The following is a 26,703-nucleotide window of genomic DNA, read 5'->3' as shown; positions in this document are numbered from 1 at the left end:
AAATAAATTCAAGTTTGATGAAATACAATCATATAGTAAACGTAGCCTACGTACTGAAGATCATCACTGAAACACATCATCTAGGCTGTCGGAATCTTCATTGTCATCTAGACTTAACCCACTAAACTCCGATGACAAGATGTCTTGTCATTTGGTCAAATAAAACAAAAAATTATAAAACACCAAAATGTTTGATCCAACACCGGAAAAATATGACGTCAGTCCTCCTCGCTTCGCTCTAAGCGAAGCGAGGAGGACTGACGTCATATTTTTCCGGTGTTGGATCAAACATTTTGGTGTTTTATAATTTTTTGTTTTATTTGACCAAATGACAAGACATCTTGTCATCGGAGTTTAATGGGTTAATGGTGTTGGTGACGTTAGCAACACTCCTGGGTTGCCAGACGTAGAAGGTACTGCTTTTTTGTTAGACACATCTGCTGTAGATGACACGTCTGCTGAATGTTTTTTAGCATTTTTTTTTTTTTTAATATATCTTGCAATATTTGTTGCTTCATATATTTAGGCCTTTCTTTGATCAGTTTATCCTGCAACATGTAAATATTCATTATTTCTTGCTCAGTTATAAAACTCCGCTGCTCTAAACCTCTCAGCAGTTCACCTGTCAGCTGAATTAAATGTTCAATAGAAATTCTTTCTGTTATTTTTTCCTCATTTTCATCACTACTTTCTCCTTCACTGGTTTGTTTTTCTGGGCTTATAACTATTTCTACAATTTCACCGCACACTGCACAAAACTTTAAGCCATGTCTATCCTTAAAACACTGCAACCATCCTTCAGTGTAATCACACTAATGTTCCAATTCGAGTTCTTCGTGAAATAATTTTGCTTGTGCCTTCACAACATCACCTGACAGTTCAACACCTTCACTTTCACGCAACTTAAACCACCTCATCATTACTTGATCTAGTTCTGCACTTTTACCTGGTTTCATTGATTTCCTTTTAAACATCTGTCTCTTCGACTCACTGTTAGCAAAAAACCGAGTAACTTTTCTCTCTATTTCTTTATATCATACACTGTTGATGATCCAATGCCATAGATTCACACACGCTTCTCACAGACACACCTTTATCATCTTTTTTTTTCAAAAATTCAACCTTTTCTGATATTGACAATGATTTATGTTTACACTTGTCACTTCCTTTATTCACTGGAGCCATGGGAGGGAATAGAACTTTTTTTTTTTTTTTTTTACCAAAGCGTAAAAATCACGAGAGGAAAAGATTGCTGGATGCTGGTGTTTATAATTCCTGCTCAAATTTGTTTTTGTAGGACACAGCACCACCAAATGCTAGCGGCCAGTAGTGAAAATAATCCCGGATAACTGATTGTTTCGGATTAATTTAATGATTGCCGGATGATTGATGGTCGACCTGTATCTCAAGTTACCATTTATAAACTTGAAAAATGGTTTCTGTTCATCCTTGCATTGATCTACAACACCTCTTTCAAAAATACTTTTTTCATATTAAGGATTCTTTTATAGACACGCATAGCTTTATGTTTTTTCCTTCTTCTCTTCCTGCACTTTCCCCAAGCCATGCAACCCCGCTTGTTTATTTACTTTTCTTTCTTTTTTCAAATTTGCACCTTTTGTTGAACCAGTCCTGTTTCTGCTTCTTCCTTCCACCAATCTTTACCACATGTTGGTTCACTCAAAGATTTAAAGGGAAGCACATATGGACAAAAGACTTTTTTTTTTGTCCATAACTAGGTTGGATGCTAAGAATAGTTCAACGAAGAAATAAACAAGTAAACCAAACAATTGTCCGGCGAACCTAACCACAACAAAAGCTCGAAGTTGATAACAATATTCGACATTATTCATAAAATCATGTGTCACCCTTCACTGAAGTATTCCTGCTGTGATATTTATACCTTCCTTTTGTGCGTCCTACATACATCACTTCAGTTTTGTTTTTGTTCATTTCTAGACCATTTCTTTCTAGTCCCGTGTTCCGTCTCTATCGCGGTGGTTTTCAACCTGTGGTCCCGACATGGGCCCCTAAGGAGTCAGTGTTCTACGATCGGGACCCCAAACTAAAACTATTCAGTGTTGAATTGGTTTCCAGGAGGCTAGAGGACAGCAATACATAAGTGTGGGCTACATGGGAAACTGTGTTGAGGACTCCTGCTCTGTCGTGTCAGCAATCACAACTGTATCATAGTATTATAGAAAAAAAATGTGTAGAGATAGAAAATCGATAGAGAAAATAGAAATGGAAGAAATAAATAAAACATAGATGTAGAATTGAAAATAGAAATAAGAATAGTAATATGAACAAAAATAATAGAAAATACGAATATGAAATAGAAATATATATATATATATAAAGTACAAATAGAAAATGAAAATGTAAATATGAAATAGAAATAAGAAAATAGAATATACAAATATGAAATAGAAATGAAAAATAGAAAATGCGAAACATAATTTACAAAACAAAATATTAGGTATAAAATATGAAACGTACAAAAATAGAGATGTACAGAAACCTCCAGCCTCATGTTATTTGTTTACATATGACGTCATAGCCCGGCTAGCATTGAGTTGCACTCTGTCAGTTATTTAAAGAACTTGTTTTCGTGGCTGTGATTTGTACAGGCTAAACAAGTGTACCTTCTTCTTGAATTCGTAAGTGCAATGGTAAACTGATAAGATTACTTAGTGCATTTGCTACTCTTCCATTCCCGTTCGCACTGTATATGGCATCTGAGCAAGGGTAAACGTATGGCCGTGGATAATCATAATGATACTTATCAAAATGTTTGCTAATCTCACAGCTGCAATTACTAATACCATTGGCTAGCTCTTACCATTCTAATTTGTTCTGAACTCCAGGTATAAGTACCGCAAATTAGTAGTATCGTCAGCAGCTATAAAAAAAAATGATAGAACACAATAATTCCAAGTTTGGTTTAACCCTTTAATTCTTGTTTCAGGCAAAAGACCTTTTCATTACAAACAAAATGCTCATCTAGTTTTTTAAATCGCTTTAAAAATAAGGGAGATACGGCATTTTGAAATTTTCTTGGATTCCAAAGTTTTTGCTTAGTAGGTACGGGCACCAAAAAAAAAAAATCTAATTCGTGTTGCATATGAAGGACAATATCATTAGAAACAAAGAAGGACAATATCATTAGAAACAAAATACAAGGGAGATACAATTTTTATCTATTTCTATCCCAAACTTTGGCAAGATTGTACCAAACCAAAGTGCAAGAATTGAGGGTGGTAATTTGTAAAGATTTTGGTAAAGAAATACACAGAAACTCTAAGGCACTGGTCCAATTTTATTAGAATTTGAAATACTTGGTATTTATGGGTCAACAAATCACCTGGGCATGTCAAAAACAATTTGGGACATTATCATACCAAATTTCTCTCTTCATGGTAACTATTATGTTGTCAACTTAGAGATTATCATCAATAAAATCCAAACCACTGGCCCAATTGACATGCAATTTGGCATGTGAAGATTTTATGGATCAATAAATCATCTGAGCATGTCTAAAACAATATAGGACCTTCCTTTTATACTATTCTTACTAATACCTATCATGTTGCCATGGCAACTGTTGTCAATTTAGAGATAATCATCCATAAATCCAAACCGCTGGCTCAACTGACATGCAACTTGGCATATGAAGGTTTTATGGGTCAACAAATCACCTGAGCATGTCATAAACAATGTAGGACCTTCCTTTTATGCTATTCTTACTAACACTGATCATGTTGCCATGGCAACAATCAAGACTGTACACATGAGTCCACGGGCAGCGTCACCATTGCAGTTGGAATTTTAAATATTGCCACTGCAATTTTGAGCAACCTATTCAACTAGGTTCTCCTGGGTTTGACCTTGGTAGCGCTTGATGCATGCGCAGGTGGCTCAAAATGTTTTCCTGTTCTAGAAGTCTAGATTCAGTTCTTCAAAAATTGAAGGATTGCTGCTAGATGGCATCTACCGGCGAAACCTGACAATCCAAAACTTGTTTTCCAGCGGCAAATGCACAGCAGCATTATGAACAACAATCTTGAAGTCACTCATTTCTGGGAAAAGCAAGCTAAAAAACATGAATATCACATTATAAAGTTATATAATTTTCCTTTAGATTTCCACTTGGAAAACTAAATTGCCATTGCAATGACCCAAATTTTTATGATGAAATTGGTGAAACTCAGTCAGTTTTTGAAAATGCATCTAAACTTCTAGGACAGGAAGATATTTTGAATCACCCGCATACAAGTTGAATGCTAACAAGCCTCAAACTGAGGAGAACCCATTCGAATGGGTTGCTAAGACTGGCAGTGGAAACATTCCGTCCACGATGGTGGCACTGCCCGTGGATGTGCGCATTGCTACCAAGGGGTTAGGTTACGTCAGGTCTCACATTGGCAATTCTTACCTCTATCATTGGCTAGCTCTTATCATTCTAAGTATTTTGAGCCCATATGTAAATACCTCAAATTAACATGATCTGGAGTATGAAAATGAATAATTTATGAAGTTCACTCTGAATTCAGTGTGCACTGATGGTGATATTCTTGTGAGTAAAAACTTTCTTAATATTCACTTACGTAATCTTACATAGATCCTGGATGCAGGTGATATGACCAGGCTTCTGATTTGTGTGCTCTATGTCCGCCCCCAATCGACCTCTAGTATAGAAGTGTTCATATGGGAAGTGTCCATTTGAGTAGTAATGTGGGACAAGCACACATATCAACTTCATAAATGTATTGGAAATACCAAAAATGGTTAATTGGACATTCTGATGGTGGGTGCTCTGACCCATTCATATTTTTCACTACAATGTAAGCAAAGACACTGTTGCCAGATCAAGTCTCTGATTGACACAAGCCACTGTCCATCCAACCAATGTACTGGATATAGGTGCCAATGATAGTATATCTGTATGTACTGTTATTATGTTTTTGTATAAAGTGCTCATATGGGAAGTGTCCATTTGAGCAGAAATGTGAGACAATCTCTAGTTAGAGCAAAGCTCATAGAACATCCAACTTGACATTAATTAATGTTAATAGTCAGGGACACCTAAACTAAAAGAGTACTAATATCAAATAAAAATTACACAAACAATTTTTTTTTTTTTTTTTTCTTACCCATTATTATCAAACAAGTGTCACAACCAGAAAGGAAGAAATCATAGGCTTCCTTAAAGATGACCAGGTATGTGTATATAATTCTTCTAAGTTAGATTTTACTGAATGTGACGAGAAACGATATGGATAATACCTCTACAGTTTCCTAGAATTTTTTTTATTTATTACATTTTGTTAAGAATAATAACACAGGTACACCACTTGCCAGTGAATCTTAAATGATGTGACTTGCATCACTTATTTCAGACAAATGAACTGAATAAACCTTCCTTGAGTTTGTTCATGTTTAGATTCAGGTCTTATGAGCCTAAACACGGTTTGTTATGGAGTTATACTATGGTATGACTGTTGTGGCCAGCTGGGCCATTGTCCACTTCCGAATATCATGACATGATGAAAAAGCCATAGCAAGATTTGAATGGTTCTAGTGGAGTTAGTATGCCTGTAGCTTTAGGATGATTTTCACTTTGTTTCTATTGAAAAAGTAGAATGGAATATGACATCACCGTATCTGTTAGTGTTCCTTCCTATTTTATGTTTGGCCATGGCATGTGCAAAGGGTCTGTTAAGGAACAAACTTGAGTATGAAATTGTGTACATAACATCCACTATCGCATTTGAGTATATTGCACAATTTCAGAGTTAGATGTTATTATAAATACATTTTTTTTCTTCTTCTTTTTCTTTTTTTTAGGATGAAGATAAATATCACTACTCCATTGTAAAAGCTATCTGTAGATTCCACACTTGTTATACAATGAAAAGAACCTAGTGTGACATCTGTGGTACAATTATATCACTGGTCATCTTAGATATCACATGATGACCCACACTGGAGAGAAGCCTTTCCAGTGTGACCTGTGCAGTTAAGCCTTCTCGCAAAAGGGTTCTCTCACAAACCATATGATGAGCCACACAGGAGAGAAGCCTGTCCAGTGTGACCTGTGCAATGTAGCTTTCTCACAAAAGAATCCATTTTTCATATGATAACCCACACTGGATTAAAGCCATTCCAGTGTGACTTATGTGATACAGCTTTCATACAAAACTGTCACATTAAAAATCACCTGATGACCCACAGAGAAGGGCAGCCTTTCCAGTGTGACCTGTGTGATTCTGCTTTCTCAAAAAAGGATGTTCTCACAAAGCTTTCAAGGAAGCACAGGATAGAGAAGGCTTTCCAGTGTGACCTGTGTTTCTGCTTTCTCATGAAAGGGTTCTCTCACTAAGCATATGAGGATTCACACACAAGAGAAGCCTTTCCAGTGTGGCCTGAGCAATCAAGATTTCCCATGAAAGAATGACCTCAAACATCATGTGATGATCCACACAGGATAGAAACCTTTCTAATGTGACCTGTGTGATTCTGCTTTCTCACAAGAGGGTCATCTCAAGTGACATATGAGGACCCACACAGGAGAGAAGCCTTTCCAGTGTGCCTTTGTGATAAATCTTTCCCACAAAATAATCATCTCAAAGATCACATGATGATCCATGCAGGAGGGAAACCTTTCCAGTGTGACCTTTGCAATTCTGCTTTTTTACAAATGGAATATCTCACAAGGCATATGAGGACCCACACAGTAGAGAAGTCTTTCCAGTGTGGCCTATGTGATAAAGCTTTCTTACAAAAGTGTTATCTCACACGGCATATAAGGACCCACACAGGAGACAAGCCTGTCCAGTGTGACCTGTGTGGTTCTGCTTTCTCACAAAAGAGTGCTCTCACAGAGCATATCAGGACCCACACAGGAGAGAAGCCATTCCAGTGTGTCCTTTGTGATTTTGCTTTTTCAGTAAAGTCTAATCTTACACGGCATATGAGGATCCATACAGGAGAGAAGCCGTTCCAGTGTGACCTTTGTGATTCTGCTTTTCCAGTTAAGTGTAATCTCACACTGCATATGAAGATCCACACAGGAGAGAAGCCTTTCAAGTGTGACCTTTGTGATTCTGCTTTTTCACAAAAGGGTACTCTCACACAGCATATGAGGACCCACACAGGAGAGAAGCCTTTCCAGTGTGACCTGTGTGGTTCTGCTTTCTCACAAAAGGTTTCTCTCACTAAGCATATGAGGACCCACACAGGAGAGAAGTCTTTCCAGTGTGGCCTGTGTGATAAAGCTTTCTCACAAAAGGATAACCTCAAAAAGCATAGGATGACCCACACAGGAGTGAAGCCTTTCCAGTGTGGCCTGTGTGATAAAGCTTTCTCACAAAAGGGTGCTCTCACAGAGCATATGAGGACCCATACAGGCGAGAAGCCTTTCCAGTGTGACCTTTGTGATTCTGCTTTTTCACGAAAGGGTACTCTCACACAGCATATGAGGACCCACACAGGAGAGAAGCCTTTCCAGTGTGATATATGTGAATCTGCTTTCTCACAAAGGGGCCATCTCAAACAACATATGAGGGCCCATACAGTAGAGAAGTCTCTCCAGTGTGACCTCTGTGGTTCTGCGTTCTCACAAAAGGATGCTCTCAAAGAGCATTTGAGAACCCACACAGGAGAGAAGTCTTTTCAGTGTGACGTGTGTGGTTCTGCTTTCTCAATAAAGGGTAATCTCACACGGCATATGATGACCCACACTGGAGAAATGCTTGTCCAGCAGCATGACCTGTAACATGGAACTTTCTCACCAAAGGGAGATTTGAAATAGCATGTGATGTCTTATGCGGAAAGAAGCCTTTCCACCATAACTTGTGCAATGTAGCTCTCTCATGAAGGAGTAATATCAAATGGAATATGATGATAAGCACAGGAGAGATGCCTTTCTGCTGCTCCTTGTATGATGCAGTTTTCTTGTAAGATGTTTTCAAAAGTCACATAACCCACACAAAATAGAAACTTTTCTAACATGATATCGCATTGCACATTTCTCATGAAAGACTGGAGTTTTGTGGGGAGATGTTCATTAGATTCAAACCTAGACCCATGGGATTCAAGGCAGAAATGAATGTGACGTACTTCTTGAAAAAAAAAATTATACTTGGCTACAAAGTTCTGTATGAAATTGTTATGATTTATTTAATGATGCTGTGGTGAACTTATACTAGTGAAGTAGTTGTAGTGAATGTTTTATAGGACCAGAATATCTAGAATCTGTTCATCATCTCAACCTATATGTGTTGGAAATGGTCTAGTTTAAGTTTGAACTAATATGTTATAGAAACAGTGGACTCCTACTTGATCTGTATAAAACAAAGAAATGAAATAGGTAAATAAATTATTGTAGTATTAATCAGTATTGTGAAACCACAATAAATAAAACTTAAATACAATTGTGTTACATTGACTAAATGTATGTCTTACAGGCCACACTGACCTTGTCCCGTGTTGTTTCAATTCATAACCATGACATGAAACACACAAGTGAATTTAACTAATTGTAGTGTAAAGGAAGGAAGCAAGAGTCGCTAGATAACATCACCTACTCCAGCTTATCATACCCAACCTCAAATTCATATACAATTCCAACTTTGTGTATATTTTTAACCTGCAATGATCATATTTCAATTTGAATTCATGTTTTATTCCAGCTTGGGCTATATCACCTAAGCTATTCCAAGTATTTATGCATCCATATGAAAAACTATTTTTTCACATCCTTTAGACATGTAGTCATTATAATTTGTTCTCATGATCTCTTGAAGCCCTAACCATAAAAGACTCTTCTGTCAATTTTCAAAGTTGACAGAGCCAGTACTATTAATCTTTCCTCATAAGAGATGTCTAGTATTGAAAGGGGAAAATGCCACACCCCTAGGAATGAAATATGATTCTTAGAATGTTTGATGTTAGTAGACAAAATGGCTCTTGCACGATACCAGCATTTTCCCCTTTGTATTCTAGATGCCTAATATTATTTATCTGGCAGGCTGGAGACCAGTGTATTTTTACTTAGTTGTATTTACCTACCACTTTTATTATACGGGAAGTTAGCTATGCTCATAGGGACCCTTCTTTGTATCAATCAGCATTAAGTTTGTTCTTAAATTCTTGAATAGTATTTGCACACATTATTGCCTTATTTAATTTATTCCAGGTATCCACCACTCTGAGTGGGAAGCTATTCTTTTTCAGATCTCTTCTATAGTTATCCTTTTTTAGTTCCTTTTCATGTCCTCTTGTTTTTCTATTTTCCCACTTTAATAGATCATCTCTATCTAAGATTTCCATTCCTTTCATGATTCTATAGTTGGTAAATGTCATCTTTCTCTTCTTTGTTCCAGAGTTGGTAGTTCCAATTTGGACAATCTTTGTTCGTATGTCAATTTGGAGAGTGTCGGTGCCATCTTTGTTGTTGCTCTCTATATTCTAATTTCTTTATATTGTTCTTAGTTCTGGGTGTCCATAGTGATGCAGCATACTCCAATTTTGGTTTTATCAGTAACTAATATTTTCTTGACCATTTCCTCATCCAAATAGTCAAATGTCACTTTCATCAACCTTAGTAGGTTGAGGGTTTCTCTAACTATTTTGTTGATATGTTTGTCTGGTGACATGTTTTGGCTAATTATTACTCCTAGGTCCCTTTCTGAGCTCACTTTTTTGACTTGTTCCTCACCAATTTTATAATTCCTTGATATTCTATTTTTATTTTTCCAAACTCCATTACACTACATTTCTTGATATTGAAGTTAACTTCCTACTTTTGACTCAGGTTTTCTTGGCCACTTTTTCCAATGGGGCAAAGATAGTTCAAGGAATTGATGATGTCTGGTTCTTTGCTTAGTAGCAGATCTGATTTTGTGGGGATGTCAGTTCCTCTTATCCAGGTCACTTCCTTTATTCATTGTGTTCTCCATTGTATTACTAATTTTGTCAAGTGAGAATGTGAGCACTGAAGAAAGGGACTCTTCTTTCTATAGAGTAGTGTATGAAAAGAGATTGTGACTTGCCATTATAATGAAGAAACAAATGAAAACAGGACGTGTGGTCGGGGTCAAAATAGCTACTTATGTTAACAAGTTTGGATAGTTTATTCTCTCAACTTCCCACAGAAAATCATCAGTTGCAAAGGAAATCTGTCACATTGTGTTCAGTATAAATAAAAGCAGGTGAGAGAAAATGCATTGAGGTACACTGAGCACAGTGGTTTGTCACAGTGAAGAAGAGACTAATATTGGGCATGGTGACTTGGATATTTTTGAGTAATCACCTGCTTTCATAGCCAAAATTACAGCTTTTCCTGTGACTTTATTACTGGCCACCATATAATAATTGTGACCTTTTTTCTTAGCCAAAATGGTGACTTTTTCTGTGACTTTATTACCTGACACTCACAATATAGCCTAATCTGGATCTATATAACAACTTAAATCTATGTATTATGATTGAATTGTAAAGACAGATTCCAGGTTTATAAAAAGAAAAAAAAAACAGTACAGAAGGATGGAGTCTTTGTTAGTATGATGACTTATTACAGCAATATAAAGTACCAACAAAAAGAGAAAAAATCAGAAAGTGTTCCTGTCCAATTAGTACTTGATAAAGCTGTAACAAGCAAAATGTCATAATAAATGCTCTGTCCTCACATGGTGTTCCTTTAGATAGACTTTTTGACATCTGCCAGTTGTATAGAAATCCCAAATTGAATCTTACATGAATGTATAATAAGTGTACACATGAACCAAATGTACACATTGGGAGTTTTCATCAAGGTTGCCTCAGTGTAGGTTGTTAATGGAGAATCCCCAGTGGAGCCACTTTATGAGGACTTCCCAGTGGTGGGGGCTCTTAGCCATTTCTTTCAGTGGAGCTTTCTTCATGGGGTTTGGCCAGTCAGAGAGTTAACAGGGTTTTCCAGTTTTGGAAGATTTAACATTGTTACCCATTGGAGTTTAGTTCAGGCTTCTAAAGTAGGAACTCCCTTATGGGAACCTCCTTGTCATGTGGGGGGGTTATTCTACAGACTTCAAGCCAGACCGTGCACTTCAATAGGCCCATAAATATTGCTCCATGTGTCTGTGAAATTAAATCCATACTCACCATACCTAGACCTACAAGGGGGGTCATTTTTTTTCAAGTGAGGTGTACCATGTTTGGTGCAATACATTTCCAAACCCCACCTAAGCCCAATGCTATGACTTTAGTTAGTTTAATCAGAAACTAAACTGGTACGAGACACGGTGTGGTCAATAGTTGTTGACTGATGATTTGGTGATATCTTAATTTTAAGTGCATATACATTTTTTCTGTGTATCTTTATTCGTTTTGTTGGGAAAATTGAATGGACTGGCAGGTTAGTTCAAAGATGAGCCCTCCAAAGTGAATAATAATTTTCGTCATACTACCCATTAAGCTTAAGGATTTTATGTACAAATATAGAACAAATTATTCTATTCAATTCCCCTTATAACCCAGTATTGTATTTTTGGAAATCATGTTCATAAAAAGGATAAAAACATTAAAATTGTTATTGAACCTTCGTCACCAGTGGAGTGCCACAAAGCTCAGTATACTACCCTCTACTTTTTCTCATTCTTATAGCAGACATCAATGAACATGTGAAACTTTGGTAGGGGTTTCTCTTGATGATGATACTCATACATTTAGGACAGTATCAACTAAAGTGGAGGCTGGACAGTTACAAGAGAACCTCTTAATGTATTCATAGGCAGAGTACATTAACGGCTGATGGGTTAAGACCAGACCCCAAGTAGGTAAAATCCATTAAGGAGTTTTCAGTCCCTCGAGATAAGCAAGAACTACTAAGATTTCTGGGAATGATTAATTAGGAAAGTTTATTCCAAATATGTCTGATATCTAAACATACACTCTCTGGAAAGACGCAGAGTGTGGGGTGATCTAATAGAAGTGTTCAAGTGGATCAAAGACTAACAAGGGAGATGCAAACAAGGTCATCATAATAAAACAACAGGGCAGGACTCGCAGTAATGGGTATAAACTCGACAAATTTAGATTTAAGAAGGTAATATGCAAGATTTGGTTTACTAATAGGGTGGTCAATGAATGGAATAAACTTAGTAACCATGTAGTAAGTGCTGAAACTATCAGTTGTTTTAAAAATTGATTAGACAACTTTATGGATGGGGACGACAGGTGGTGATGGATACGGAGCTGCCTAGTGTAGGCCTTATGGTCTCTTGCAGTCTCCTTTATTCTTATGTTCTTATCAATGAACCTCTGAGAGGTTTGCTAGGGAAGGGAAAAGATTTCAAGTGGGAAGGAGCTCAAGAGACACGTTTTCAAAAACTTAAAAACATGGTCAGTGAAGCACCAGTTTTGAGATATGATATAAGCCAGTCACTTTGATCATTGATGCATTGAGGTATACTGTAGGGGCATGTGTTTTTCAAGATCACCCTATTGCCTATGCTGCCATGTCCCTAACCAAGACTCAAAGAAATTGTACCCAAAATAGAGAAAGAACTCCTAGCAGAAAAATTTCATTCTTATCTGTATGGCAGAAGTAAGGTACTGTAATTGTAGAAACTGACCCTTAGAGAGTATTTTTAAGAAATCCCTGTCTTCAGTCCCTCTGAGGTTACAGAAAATGCTTCTAAAACTCCAGAAATATTCACTGCAAGTACAACATAAGAAAGGCAAAGATATGTACTGTACATGGCTGATGCTCTGAGTAGAGTTAGCTGGGCTGAAGAAATGCAAAATGAAGATTTAGAGGTTCAAATAAATTTTGTAACAAATGAACAGCTAGATGGTGCAGGTAAGTTTCTGAAAGACAATACTAAGTGCATTTCAAACACTTAGAATATTCATTTTAGAAGGATGGCCCGATTGTAAAAGAGACATTAGGTGACCCCAGAAGTAAGGAATGCCCGCGCGTCGGTGTGGGTGGCAAGGGCCATGGGTGTGTGGATATGTGTGTGAGTGGACGAAGGTGGGAGATGTGCAGAGGTTAGTTAGACGGTAGGAAAATCTTCATAGGGGCTGTGCTGTGTGTATCCAAGGAGAATTAAGGGCTGATGCAGAAGCAACCACTGGAATGGGATTTCTATGGAAAACAAGTAAGTAAATCACCTTTCCCACCCACAGGATGACAGGTGGTATTGGACATGGAACTGCCTAGTGTAGGCTTCATGGTCTCTTGCAGTCTCCTTCATTCTTATGTGACAAGTGCACTAGGCATGAAGGTACAGTACATCTAGAGGGTTAGTAATAGCTTGAGTGAGATTAGAAGATCTAAAGGCAGACTGCTGAAGCCCCCCACAAGGCTAAATCTATAATGATTTGATGCAATTTTGCAATTTCTTTACAAATATATATAGAATTTCTTGATCTTTTCGATAATTACACATGTTCCCGGGAGTGTTGCATTGTCCTTTTCAATACAATATTCCATAAGATTCTTGATGGCAAAGATGTAATAATATGAGAATTATGTTTCTTACTCTGATTTAATAATCAACAATGTTACTGTGGTGTGGATGAGGTGAATATGGCACAAACAGGGACGCGCGGATGGCACCCCCGGTTGGGGAGGGGCTGAAAAAGCGCGAGGAGCTGGTGACCCGACCCCGGAAGGTGGGGGTACTGCCCGCGGGTCTGTGCGCCTGGGCAAGTGTAGTGAGGGCCACGGATGTGTGCATGTCTGTGTGAGTGGAATGAAGGGGGGCGCGGCTTGGCTGTGCTACAAGTTAGACGGTAGGAAAAATAGCATAGGGACCGTGTCGGGTGAATCCAAGGAGGATTAAAGACTGAAGCAGAAGCAACTGCAGGAGCGGGATTTCTACAAAAATAGAGTAAATAGATTACCGTTTTAGTTGACAAGCTATTTAGGCACCAAGATGGGCGAGACGACGAGCTCCAGGGAGCTATTCAAGATGAACAATATCACCTTAAGGCCGTTTGATGGAAATGGAGACGTAGCCAGGTGGCTTAAAAAGGCGGAGTTGGTAGCGAAGCTTACGGGAGTGACGGACGTGGCCAGCTATATTGCCCTTAATCCAGAGAAGGACGTGTTGGCCATCTATCTGAAAATGGCTGCCGATTATCAATTGGATGCGGGGAAGGTTAAGAAAATATTGAAAGAGGCTTTCGGTGAGATTCCGTTTGATGCGTTTGGTCAGCTGCAAAGAATAGGCTGGGCAGGCGAGCAGGTTGATGTGTTCGCCAACGAAATTAGAAGGTTAGCTGGCCTCTTGACGTTCGAGGGCGAAGGCTGGGAGAAACTAGTGAGGATGGTGTTTGTGAATGGTTTTCCAGGTCGCATATCCGCTGGACTTCAGGAAATGAATAGTGCGGTGACGGCGAATATGGACGAATTGATAGCCCACGCCAGGCTCCTGACGTGGATGTCCGGCTGCATGGGGGGAAGACGCCCGAAGGTGCTAATAGATACCGGCTGTTCAACCACGACTGTGATGACCGACGTGGTTCAAGAGTTCAGACAGGGAGATGTGGCCCTGATGACAGTCGACGGGAGAGAGACAAAGTGTGAAGGTGACCAGGAAATTGAAATGATGGTCGAGAGCAGTCAGATACAACTAAGAGTGCTCATCATTAGAACAGTTAGAATGGGAATTGACGTGGTGCTGGGAATGGATGCAATTACTCAGCTTGGAGAAGTCACGTTTACCGCCGGACAAGTGAGGATTGACGCGATACGCGACTCGAGCACGGGAGAAAGAACGAGGACCCGGCTGAGGCCGCAAGTGGACGTAGGAATGGCAATGAGGGCCGTGGAGGGCAGTACCACCGCAAAACTTAGCCCTGTCGAGAGAGCGGTGCCTTGTACGACTGAGGACGAAGACTTCCTGGTGAAATTTGTTGGCCAGAAGTGTAGAGTGGTATCTGAAAGAAGGCTCACCTCTTTTGAAGAACAAAGTCGACTGCTTCAAGCAGATGGCGCCAAATGAGGGGAGCGTCCACGATTGTAGGCCTGCGGGCGGCTTACCTACAAATTCACGTGGCGAAGAAGCTATGGTAGTACTAACTAGTAAGGTATAAAGGTAAAACGTATTGCTTAACCAGACTGGGGTTTGGGTTGTGTCCAGCCGCGAGGATCCTGAAGACCGTACTGGAGAAGACTGAAACGATGAAGAAGGGCACGGACTCGTACCTCGATGACATACAAGTGTGGATGGTAGCGTGGTATCAGCGACGGACATAGTGGAACATTTTGCTCGGTACGGATTAGTAGCGAAGGAGCCGGAACCGGTGGAAGGAGGAGCGTAGTGTTGGGACTGCGACTGGAGAGAGACGGGACTGGAAACCTGCTGTCCAGGAAAAGCAACGAGATCCCGAGGGTTACGGACGAAATGAGCAAACGAGAGCTCTTCTTCCTGTGTGGCAAATTGGTGGGTCACTACCCGATCGCCGGTTGGCTCTGTGTAGCGTGCAGCTACATTAAGAGGCGGTCAGGGTCGACGGATTGGGGAGAGAAGGTTGATGAGGCCACGCTAACGATAATACGTGACGTCGTACAGCGGATGAAACATGATGATCCAGTGAGAGGACAGTGGAGCGCACCACAACAGGGCCCAGGCGTAGTGTGGTACGATGGAGCTAGTAGCATAGCAACGGGCGTCGTCTTGGAGATAGGGGGCGTGGTAGTCGAAGATGGAGGAGCGTGGCAGCGAAAAAAAAGGATAACTATCATCACATCAACGTATTGGAGTTGGACGCGGCTATAAAGGGAGTCAACTTTGCGCTGAAATGGGAGCTGCGTGAGATCGAAATCAGGACTGATTTGGCCACAGTAGTGGGGTTTGATGAACTCAGTGCTAACGGCTGAGAAGAGAGTACGCACGAAGGGAGCTGAAGAGGTCCTTGTGGAATGCCGTCTCGGGATCCTGATGGAGTTAATAGACGAGTTTGGCTTGAAGATAAGGGTGAGGGATCGTAACGGAGGTGAATTCACGGAACAACGCCTCTGTCGAGGGAGTGCCGTGACTTATTTTGGATCTTCGTCGTGTGGTGAATGACGAAGAAGATGAGGAAGAGAGTCACGACTTGGTGGTGAATGAGGGGCGGTGTCGCGGAGACCCCGCCGCGACACGCGTCCTTCGAGATGGCTGCAGGACTATGAAGTAGGAGACGAAGAATAAGTTGATCTCGAGATCAAGGTGTGTGTGTGGGGGGGGAGGTGAATGTGGCACAGACTGGGACGCGCGGTTGGCACCTCTCAGGTGGGGGGTGGGGATCAAAAGGCACGAGGAGTTGGTGACCCCAGGAGAAGGTGGGGGGGGGGGGGCTGCCCGCGGGTCGGTGCGCGTGGGCAGTGTAGTGAGGGCTACAAAGATTACAAAGGCAAAGCATGCCGACAGGAGACCTTTTGATCCATATCTAGGTCGGATGCAAAAAAAAAAAAAAAAAAAAAAAAAAAAAAAAAAAAAAAATCAAATTAATAATAAATTAAAAATAAAAAAATGTAAATAAAAATTAAAATACATAAATAAATGCATTGGTATAGTTGAATAACAAACAAACAGGTAAATAGTAAATGATAATAAATTGACATATAACTAATAATAAATGAAAATCAGACAGACAAATCATAACAAAACAAAAACAAATAATATAACATAAATTATAATAATTACAGCATCTTACTTAGGTATTTATCTAAATGATTCTTAAAGCTTCGAACTGAACTACATTGCACTACCTGTGCAGGAAGTTTATTCCATTCATTAACTACACGGTTGGCAAAGTTGTTTCTACCTACTTCCAAATTGAATCTATTTCCGGACAGTTTGAGACCATTGTTTCTTGTCTGATTCTCATTCAATGTGAAAATTTTGTCACTTTTGATGTGTATTTGCTACGTGTGTATTCACTTGGTCTTTGGATCACGTGTTGGACTCGTGATCGACAGCTATTTCACTACATGTGTGTGTGCATGTCTGTGTGCATGGAATGAAGGAGGGACCCGGTTTGGCCATGTTACAAGATAGACGGTAGGAAAAATAGCATAGGGACCGTGTGGTGTGAAGCAAAATAACCACAGCAGAAGAGAAACGTGTAGACAGTAAGTACTTCCGTACATTACATCTTCAGACTAATTGAAAGAGATAAAGAGTTGTGTTTAAGTGTATCAGGTAGCAACCGTAGGAGGGAAACAATACAAGGAGGGTGGGGTGATCTTACCTCCATCGACCTGACCAACACATATGGTTCAATCTGGTGGAAACACCTTGGTCACCATTTGGGTTACCAATTGATCAAATTTAAAATGCCCATAGGTTAAGTTTATATTTTTTTTTATCAAAAGTGCCTGATATTAAGCAAGGTTCTATTACATTTCTTTCATGTAGGTTCTTTCCTTTGGCAAAAATCTTTTTGTTAAAGTTGCCATGTTAACTTTAAAGGAAGGCACATCTCTACACATAACTAAAGCTGATAAAAGCAACACCTTAGTTATTATGGATAAAAGTGATTAGATTAACAAAGTAATTAATCATTATAAGATAAAAAAAAAACACTTATTATGAACTTGAAGATCCGAGTGACATGGTAAATAAGAATTTCCAAGCTTCAAGTGGCCCTTCGCTCCCAGCCCACGACGACACTCGCAGGCTCCCACCCGGCCGGACCTTCTAGCCCTGTAGTATACATTTAATTCATGTATGCGTTACATCTTGTGTGCCTTAGTTTCATTTCCTTGGCTTGTCCGGCGAACCTAACCACAACAAAAGCTCGAAGTTGAGAATATTTGATATCATTCATAAAATCATGTGTCACCCTTCACTGAAGTATTCACGCTGTGATACTTATACCCTCGTTGTGTGCGTCCTACATACATCACTTCAGTTTTGTTTTTATTCATTTTTAGACAATTTATTTCTAGTGCCGTGTTCCGCCTCTATCGCGGTGGTTTTCAATTTGTGGTCCATGGGCTCCTAAGGAGTCAGTGTTCTACGATCGAGACCTCAAATTAAAAACTAGTGGTGTTTAGTGAATGCCAACTGATTCTATTCAGTGTTGAATTGGTTTTCAGGAGGCTAGAGGACAGCAATACATAAGTGTGGGCTACATGGGAAAGTGTGTTGAGGACTCCTGCTCTGTCGTGTCAGCAATCACAACTGCATCATAGAATTATAGAAAATATGTGTAGAGATAGAAAATAGAAGTAGAAAATAGAAATGGAAGATAGAAATAAAACATAGATGTAAAATTAAGAATAGAAAACAGAAAATAGAAATAGTAATATAAACAAAAATAATAGAAAATACGAATATGAAATTGAAATATATATAAAATATAAATAGAAAATGAAAATATGAAATAGAAATATGAAAATATAATATACATATATGAAATAGAAATGAAAAATAGAAAATGCGAAACATAATCTGAAGAAAAAATATTAGATATATTTAAAATATGAAACATAGAAAATTAAAATAGAGACGTACAGAAAGCTTTCACCACCCTTTTGACTTTTGTTTACATATGACGCCATAACCCGTCAAGCATTGAGTTGCACTCGGTCAGTTATTTAAAGAACTTGTTTTCGTGGCTGTGATTTGTACAGGTTAAACTAGTGCACCTTGTTCTTGAATTCGTAAGTGCAATGATATAGGGGTAAGATTACTTAGTGCATTTGCTACTCTTCCATTCTCGTTCGCACTGTATATGTATTCTGAGCAAGGTATGGCCGTGGATAAGTACTTATCAAAATGTTTGCCAATCTCACAGCTGCAATTACCAATACCATTGGCTAGTTCTTATCATTCTAATTTATTCTGAACTCCAGGTATAAGTACTGCAAATTAATAGTAACGTCAGCAGCTATAAGAAGAAAAAAAAGGTAGAACATCTTTAACATTTACCAACCAAGGGTTGGTACGAGCACTGAAATTCCAAGTTTGGTTTAACCCTTTAATTCTTGTTGCAGGTAAAAGACCTTTTCATAACAAATAAAATGCTTATTTAGTGTCTTAAATCGTTATTAAAATAAGGGAGATACGGCATTGTGAAATTTTCTGGGATTCCAATCTTTTTGCCACACAAATAAAAATAATAATAGATTGTTTTGCATATGAAGGACAATTTCATTAGAAACAAACAGTTTAAAACAGTTTAACAGTTGATGTTAAATAGCTTGAAAAATAAGGGAGATACAATTTTTATTTATTTTTATCCCGAATTTTGGCTAGATTTTACCAAACCAAAGTGCAAGAATTGAGGGTGGTAATTTGTAAAGATTTTGGTAAAGAAATACACACAAACTCTAAGCCACTGGTCCAATTTTATTGAAATTTGGAATACTTGGTTTTTATGGGTCAACAAATCACCTGAGCATGTCAAAAACAATTTGGGACATCTCCATCATACCAAATTTGTCTTTTCATGGCAACTATTATGTTGTCAACTTAGAGATTATCATCAATAAAATCCAAACCACTGGCCCAATTGACATGCAACTTGGCATGTGAAGGTTTTATGGATCAACAAATCATCTGAGCATGTCTAAAACAATATAAGACCTTCCTTTTATACTATTCTTACTAATACCATGGCAACTATTGTCAATTTAGAGATAATCGTCCATAAATCCAAACTGCTGGCTCAACTGACATGCAACTTGGCATATGAAGGTTTTATGGGTCAACAAATCATCTGAGCATGTCATGAACAATGTAGGACCTTCCTTTTATGCTATTCTTACTAACACCAATCATGTTGCCGTGGCAACAATCAAGACTGTACACGTGAGTCCACAGGCAGTGTCACCATTGCAGTTGGAATTTTAGATAGTGCTGCTGCAATTTTGAGCAACCTATTCAACTAGGTTCTCCTGAGTTTGACCTCAGTAGTGTTTGATGCATGCGCAGGTGGTTCAAAATGTCTTCCTGTTCTAGAAGTTTAGATTCAGTTCTTCAGAAATAGAAGGATTGCTGCTAGATGGCATCTACCGGCAAAACCTGACACTCCAAAACTTGTTTTCCAGCGTTAAATGTACAGCCGCATCATGAACAACAATCTTGAACTCACTCATTTCTGGGAAAACACGAATATCACATTAAAAAGTTATTATATAGTTTCCCTTTAGATTTCCACTTGGAATACTAAATTGCCACTGCTGTGATCCAAATTTATGTTTAAATTGGTGAAACTCCATCAGTTTTTTGAAAACTGCATCTAAACTTCTAGGACAGGAAGATATTTTGAATTATCCGCATAGGAGTTGAATACTAACAGAGCTCAAACTGAGGAGAACCCATTCGAATGGGTTGCTAAAACTGTCAGTGGGAATGTTCCGTCCACGATGGTGGCACTGCACGCGGATGTGCACATTGCTGCCAAGGGGTTAGATTAGGTCAGGTCTCACATGTGCAATTCTTACCTCTATCATTGGCTAGCATTTATCATTGAGTATTGTGAACCCTATTTATAAGTAGTGCAAGTTAATATTTATTTTGGCAGCAATTTTTAGAAAATTGAGACTGGCAAACATTTTTGTACGTTATAGAGATGTTCGCTGTTCTCACAGCTGCAATTCTTACCAATATCATTGGCTAGCTCTTATCATTCTAAGTATTTTGAGCCCATATGTAAATACCTCAAATTAACATGATCTGGAGTATGAAAATGAATAATTTATTAAGTTCACTCTGAATTCAGTGTGCACTGATGGTGATATTCTTGTGAGTAAAAACTTTCTTAATAATCACTTACGTGATCTTACATAGCTAGATCAACATGAAAATGGAGTTCCTGAAATTTGAGTTGAAGTAGTTCTCATGGGATGCAGAAAGTGACTCAATGTACAATGCAATTTGAATTATCCATCTAGCTGCCCTATTTCCCGAGATATTGCATTTTGAAAGGTACCAAATCAGGTCTATTTTGTCCCAGGAAATCGGGCCAAAAAGTGTGTAGCCAAGTCCATACACACATTGTAACAACACTTTTGGAGACGTAGTGCTAAATTGACCTGAGAGGTTGGAAGTGCCCTAGACTTTATTTTTCAAGCATCGGAAAGTTGGGAGAACTACGAAATAACTATTACCTTGATTAGCCAGTATGGCGGAAATCCAATATAGCGGCCCAAGGAATGACATATCTACAAGTGCAGTTATTCACACAATGTTCAATAGTAAGATATAACTGGATTACACTACCCTACATTAGGTTAGAGTACCAGTTTAGATCCTGATAAAGCATGCAAAGATGATTCGATAGACACATTTGCATCGGCAGCTGAGATGCCACGATACGTTTAACATTGCTACCCGACCTGATAGAAAAAACGCATTTTCTACTTACAATTTCTCAGCTCTCTCATGATACCCTGCCCTGGTTTTGATATCAGAATAATTTGTGAGAATAGTAGCCTCAGTTTATTTGGGTCTGTTGCTTGTTTGTTGGAGTTTTCTAACTCATTTTTCTCATTGAAACAATTTTTTTTTTATTTACTGCTGAATACAGGCTGACATGTTTTCTTCATGGGTCTATGTACCGATATGTAACTAATGACGTGATTGGTTGAAATTTACTATGATCGTAGTAAAATACCCTCTCGCAACATTTTTATGAATTAAATTTCCTGCGATATGTAAATTTGGCCGTTTGACCGGCGTGCGCCAAAAAGACGCACTATTGGCGGACATCATAGATGGTGTCGCCTCTAGCGGTGTTTCACCTAACTAATTTTAGTATACCATAAAGATATTTGGTACATGCCAAACCACTTGCGGCGCCACCATCGCGATTGACTGTTTACATTGCCATCTTATACGGCCCGTTGTAATTTGTTTGGCTTAGTTTGAATGCTTGGAGCATTCGGCGCATGCGCATAATATTCAAATTGTCTTGTTCTGCAAGTGTATGCCCAATTCTTCAAAAGTAAAAAAAAAATTTCACCGATTTAAACACAAATAAAGGATTACAAAGGCGGAGCATGCCGACAGGAGACCTTTTGGTCCATATCTAGGTCGGATGTGAAAAAGTCATAATAATAATAAATTAATAAATAAAAACTATAATAATGTAAATAACAAATAAAGTACATAAATGCATAGGTATAGTTAAATAATAAACAAACAGGTAAATAGTAAATAATAATGAATTGACATATAACTAATAATAAATTAAAATCAAACAGACAAATAACAAAACAAAAACAAATAATATAAATTAAATTATAATCATTACAGCATCTTGCTTAGGTGTTTATCTAAATGATTCTTAAAGCTTCGAACTGAACTACATTGCACTACCTCAGCAGGAAGTTCATTCCATTCATTAACTACACGGTTGGCAAAGTTGTTTCTACCCACTTCCAAATTAAATCTATTTCCAGACAGTTTGAGACCATTGTTTCTTGTCTGATTCTTATTCAATGTGAAAATTTTGTCACTTTTGATGTCAATTCCCTTTTGAATTTTAAAGACCTGTATCAAGTCACCTCTGAGTCTACGCTTTTTTTTAGGGAAAACTGATTCATATGTTTTAGTCGATTTTCGTATGATTTATTTTTGATATTTGGAATCAGTTTTGTGGCTTGCCGTTGTACTTTTTCCAGTCTGTCAGTGTCTTTAATGAGATTCGGTGACCATATGGAAACAGCATATTCTAAATGTGGACGAACTAACAATTTATATAGCTTGTTAATGAGTGATGGACTTTTGAAATCAAAAGATTGTGCAATCAGTCCTAGAATCTTATTTGCTTTCTCAGAGGCTGAAATACACTGCTTAGATGATTTGAGATCGTTACTGATAATTACGCCGAGATCTTTTCACTATCCACTTTTGTTAACGAATTTCCAAATAACTTGTAATCGTACTTACTGTTATTTTTACCTATGTGCACTACCTTGCATTTACTTGTGTTAAATTTCATTAGCCAGTTTTCAGTCCATTGGTGTAATTGATCTGAATCTTCTTGAATATCCAATTGGTTTAAGTGATCATCATTTGACATTCCGCACAGTTTTGTATCATCAGCAAGTTTGGAAACAGTAGATTTTAGTCCATGGTCTATATCATTTATATATACTATGAATAGAAGTGGGCCAAGAACAGAACCCTGAGGAACTCCACTTGTAAAAAATTTCCATCTAGAAGGTTTTCCATTTAAAACAACTCATTCAACCAATTACTAGTCCAACTTAATAGGCTACCACTTATTTTGTGCGAAGCTAATTTAGTAAGTAGTCTTTTGTGTGGGACGGTATCAAAAGCTTTTGCAAAGTCTAGATATATTAAATCTATATTGTTTCTTTTGTCATAATTCGAGATAACTGTGTTGTAGAATTCGAGTAAGTTAGTCACGCAAGAACGTTTCCATCTGAAACCATGCTGGCTATCATTTATCAAATGGTTACTTTCTAAATGATGTTCAATAGCATATCTGATGATAGTGTCCATTATTTTTCCTACGATTGAAGTCAAACTTATAGGCCTATAGTTATTTGGTTTCTTTCTGTCACCTTTTTTGAATGTGGGAGTAGCGTTAGCTAGCTTCCATTCTCTTGGGACATCTCCAGATGTGATGGATTTCTTGTAAATAATTTCTAATGGAACAACAATCTCATTTTTCATTTCCTTTAAGATTCTTGGATGCCAACCGTCAGGCCCTGGTGTTTTATTAACTTTGAGTTTATCTATACACCTTTTAATTTTTTCTTTTGTTATATTTACCGTGGTGAGTAAGTTTACCCTAGGTTTTTCACAGGTTTCAATTTCGAGTTCACTTTGAGGTGTTTTGTTTACGAATACCGAGCTAAAATAATTGTTAAAGATATTACACTTTCTTCATTTGAATATTCAAGTTGACCGTCAGCAGATGATAGTGGACCAATGTGATTCCTAACAACCTTTTTATCTCTAATGTAGCTATAGAATTGTTTGGGATTCTCTTTGGATTTCTCAGCGATGTTCATTTCGTATTGTCGTTTTCTTTTTCTTATTGTCTTTTTTAAATCTCTCTGTATTGATACATAACTTTCATAGTCATTAGATGCACCCGAGCACTTATATTTCTTATAAGCCTGTCTCTTTTTAGCAATACTTTTTTCAGTTTCTTTGTCGAGCCACTTTGGGCGAGCCTGATTTGGAAGATGTCTGTCCTTAAAAGGAATGTAAGTATGAATCATCTTAGCATATTTTGAAATATTTCCCACATCTGATCTACAGGTCTTTCGCTTAATTTTGCTTCCCAATCTGTAAGCTGAAGCTCCTGACATAGTCCTATGAACTGAGCTTTACTGAAATCAGGTATTTTAGAAACTTAAGTATCTATTCTAATTTTTTTTAGGAGTTTGAAGCTATGTTGTGATCGCTATTTGCAATAGTTTTACCGACTTCTACATCAGTTACCATGCTTTCTCGGCTAGTGATCAATAGATTGAGTAAGTTTCCATATCATTTGGGCTCTTTTACATGCTGAATTAAGTAATTGTCACCAAGAAAATCAATCAAGCGACTACCTATATGGCCATGTTCAAGGGCCATCCAATCAATGTCAGTAAAATTGAAATCACCCATAATCAATAAATCCCAGTTGTATAAACTAGACAGTTCTTGAATTAACAGTTTGTCATTTGCTAATGATAATGTCTTTGGCCTATATAATACACCTACATTAATTTTTTGTCCATTCGTTTTGGTTAACTCAACCCACAAACTAACATATGCATCCTGTTTCACTTTCTCTAAAACACAAGCATGAACATTGTTTTTAACGTACAACAGAACACCCCCACCATTCTTGTGGTTTCTATCCTGATGAAAGTGTTTAAATCCCACAATATTAAATTCAGCTTCGAACTCTGTACCATTTAACTACATCCATACGGTGATGCCTACGTAGGCGGCATGAGGAGCAAGGGGGTACTCGATGATGCTGACGTCGGCATTTTGATTATATTTATTGTAGTTGTACCTACGTAATTTCCATTCTCTCTAAACTGGCTTCATCAATTTTCTATGGTTATCAAAATACATGGGTGAAAGAGAACGAACAATTGAGCACTGACTTTATTTTTTATAATGCGATTATTATGATGCAACATCGCACGTCGGGCAGCTAATGCTGCCAGATGTGCGATGTGCCCCAGAGTGAAGAGGTGAATATATTAACATTGGCAGCAATTAAAAAGTTGAGATTGGCAAGTATCTTTATGTTTATCAATGTGTGTATTCTATTTACTCACATTGTTATTGGGGATGGAGCTCCATTCAGTCCTCCTCAGTGGGAAAATCACATATAGTACATACATACATATACCAAGGTTTTTTCCCCCTTACAAGGGAGGTAGCCAAAAAGAAAAAGGCATAGAATCATTCCATCCCTAAATACACTCCCCTCCACCCTCCCTCCCATCTTAGCACCTCCTGGATGACGGGTCATCCCTGCACCTTGTCCACTACCCTGGGTCAGAGGCAGTGTCGCAAGGCACAGCACATCCACAGCAAGGCCGCTTAATTAAATCGGCGACCACTCCCTCTCTGTCCCCCTATGCATAAAAGGAGAAGACGGGGAGAAATCCCTTCAGGCTGCGTCAAATTTTGCTCACACATACTACCTCACCACCCATTCCCCCACCTCGTGCATCACAACATCATCCATATACAACCATTCTCCATTCACCCCTGTCTTCTGTCCTCTCCCGTCCTTCCTCAACAGACATTTCCCTCTTCCCCAAAGCCCCCTTCACCCCATCCATCCATCTCGTCCTAGGACATCCCCTCATGTTCACTCCCTCCACATCTGCCTTCCATACCTCTTTTACTAGTCTTTCTTCACTCATTTTTTCCATGTGCCCAAACCATCCTAATACTCTTTCATCAACCTTATCTCCCGACTCCCTTTCCACCCCTATTCTCCTCCTCATTTCTCACTCTATCTAGCCTAGTAACCCCCATCATACTTCTCAGACACCTCATCTCAAACACATTCAAACTCCTTCTCTCTTCCTCTTTTATGTTCCAATGTTTCTGACCCATACAGTGCTGTCAGCACAATCACTCCTTCATACAGTAGGAAAATCAAGAATTCATAAAGTTCAGCTGCAATTCGGTGGGCACTGATTATGATATTTTTGTGAGTAAGATATTTCTTTATATTCACTCCACATGTCCATGTCATATCAATTAGAAGTCATTGCATTATAATATGAGCAGTTATACCTTTCCTTAAGCAGTCGTACATAGGCACTGGATGAAGGTCATGTGACCTATATGTCCAGATCAAGTTCAGCTTGAGTAGGTGAGGCCTCTGATTTGTGTTCTCTTTGTCTTCCCTCAATCTTGACCAGGTGTAACCACTAGTATAAGACTTGCCTCCAAATGAAATTTAGTCTCCTGATTGGCCGAAAATTGAGCAAGTCTCCTTATACATTGTATGACAGTGTAAGCCTGATTTAAGGTCTTCTCTTTTTCTGTATGAGGGTGATGGAGAGGGGGTGCCACCAATTCAGTGAAGCATCTTTGCCATGGATGTACTGTGTCTTGCTGCATCGCTTCTGACCCAGAGCAGTGGGAGGGATACAGGGATGACCCATCATTCATAATGATCTCAGATGAGAGGGAGGAAATGGTGGTGGATGAGAGTGGAATGGGTGTGAGCTTTTTGACTCAGCTACCTCCCTTATAAGGAGGAAAAAAGCCT

General features: G+C 38.5%; 2 protein-coding genes across 4 annotated transcripts in view; both read left to right on the top strand.

Annotated features, from left to right (window-relative positions):
- Positions 1 to 2,420: 2,420 nt before the first annotated feature.
- Positions 2,421 to 26,703, top strand: part of LOC143031945 (uncharacterized) — a 38,782-nt gene continuing 14,499 nt past the window's right edge. Inside the window, exon 1 of one of the 3 annotated variants that reach the window (XM_076196329.1) lies at positions 2,421 to 2,660. The gene's annotated coding sequence lies outside the window, so the exon portion shown is untranslated. Of the gene's footprint in view, positions 2,661 to 18,492; positions 18,667 to 26,703 lie in introns of those variants that run through there. The other 2 variants (XM_076196330.1, XM_076196331.1) reach the window with 2 other exon arrangements.
- On the top strand, positions 5,750 to 11,557 carry LOC143031946 (uncharacterized). Its single transcript, XM_076196332.1, has one exon. The coding sequence runs from the start codon at positions 6,638 to 6,640 to the stop codon at positions 7,775 to 7,777; it is 1,140 nt and encodes a 379-aa protein (XP_076052447.1). The 5' UTR covers positions 5,750 to 6,637; the 3' UTR covers positions 7,778 to 11,557.

This window comes from Oratosquilla oratoria, chromosome 12 (genome assembly GCF_046742065.1).
Source record: "Oratosquilla oratoria isolate Oo_2021 chromosome 12, ASM4674206v1, whole genome shotgun sequence".
NCBI classification, from domain to species: domain Eukaryota; kingdom Metazoa; phylum Arthropoda; class Malacostraca; order Stomatopoda; family Squillidae; genus Oratosquilla; species Oratosquilla oratoria.
Note: the sequence above shows the minus strand (reverse complement) of the source record. Positions and strands in the feature narration are given on the sequence as shown.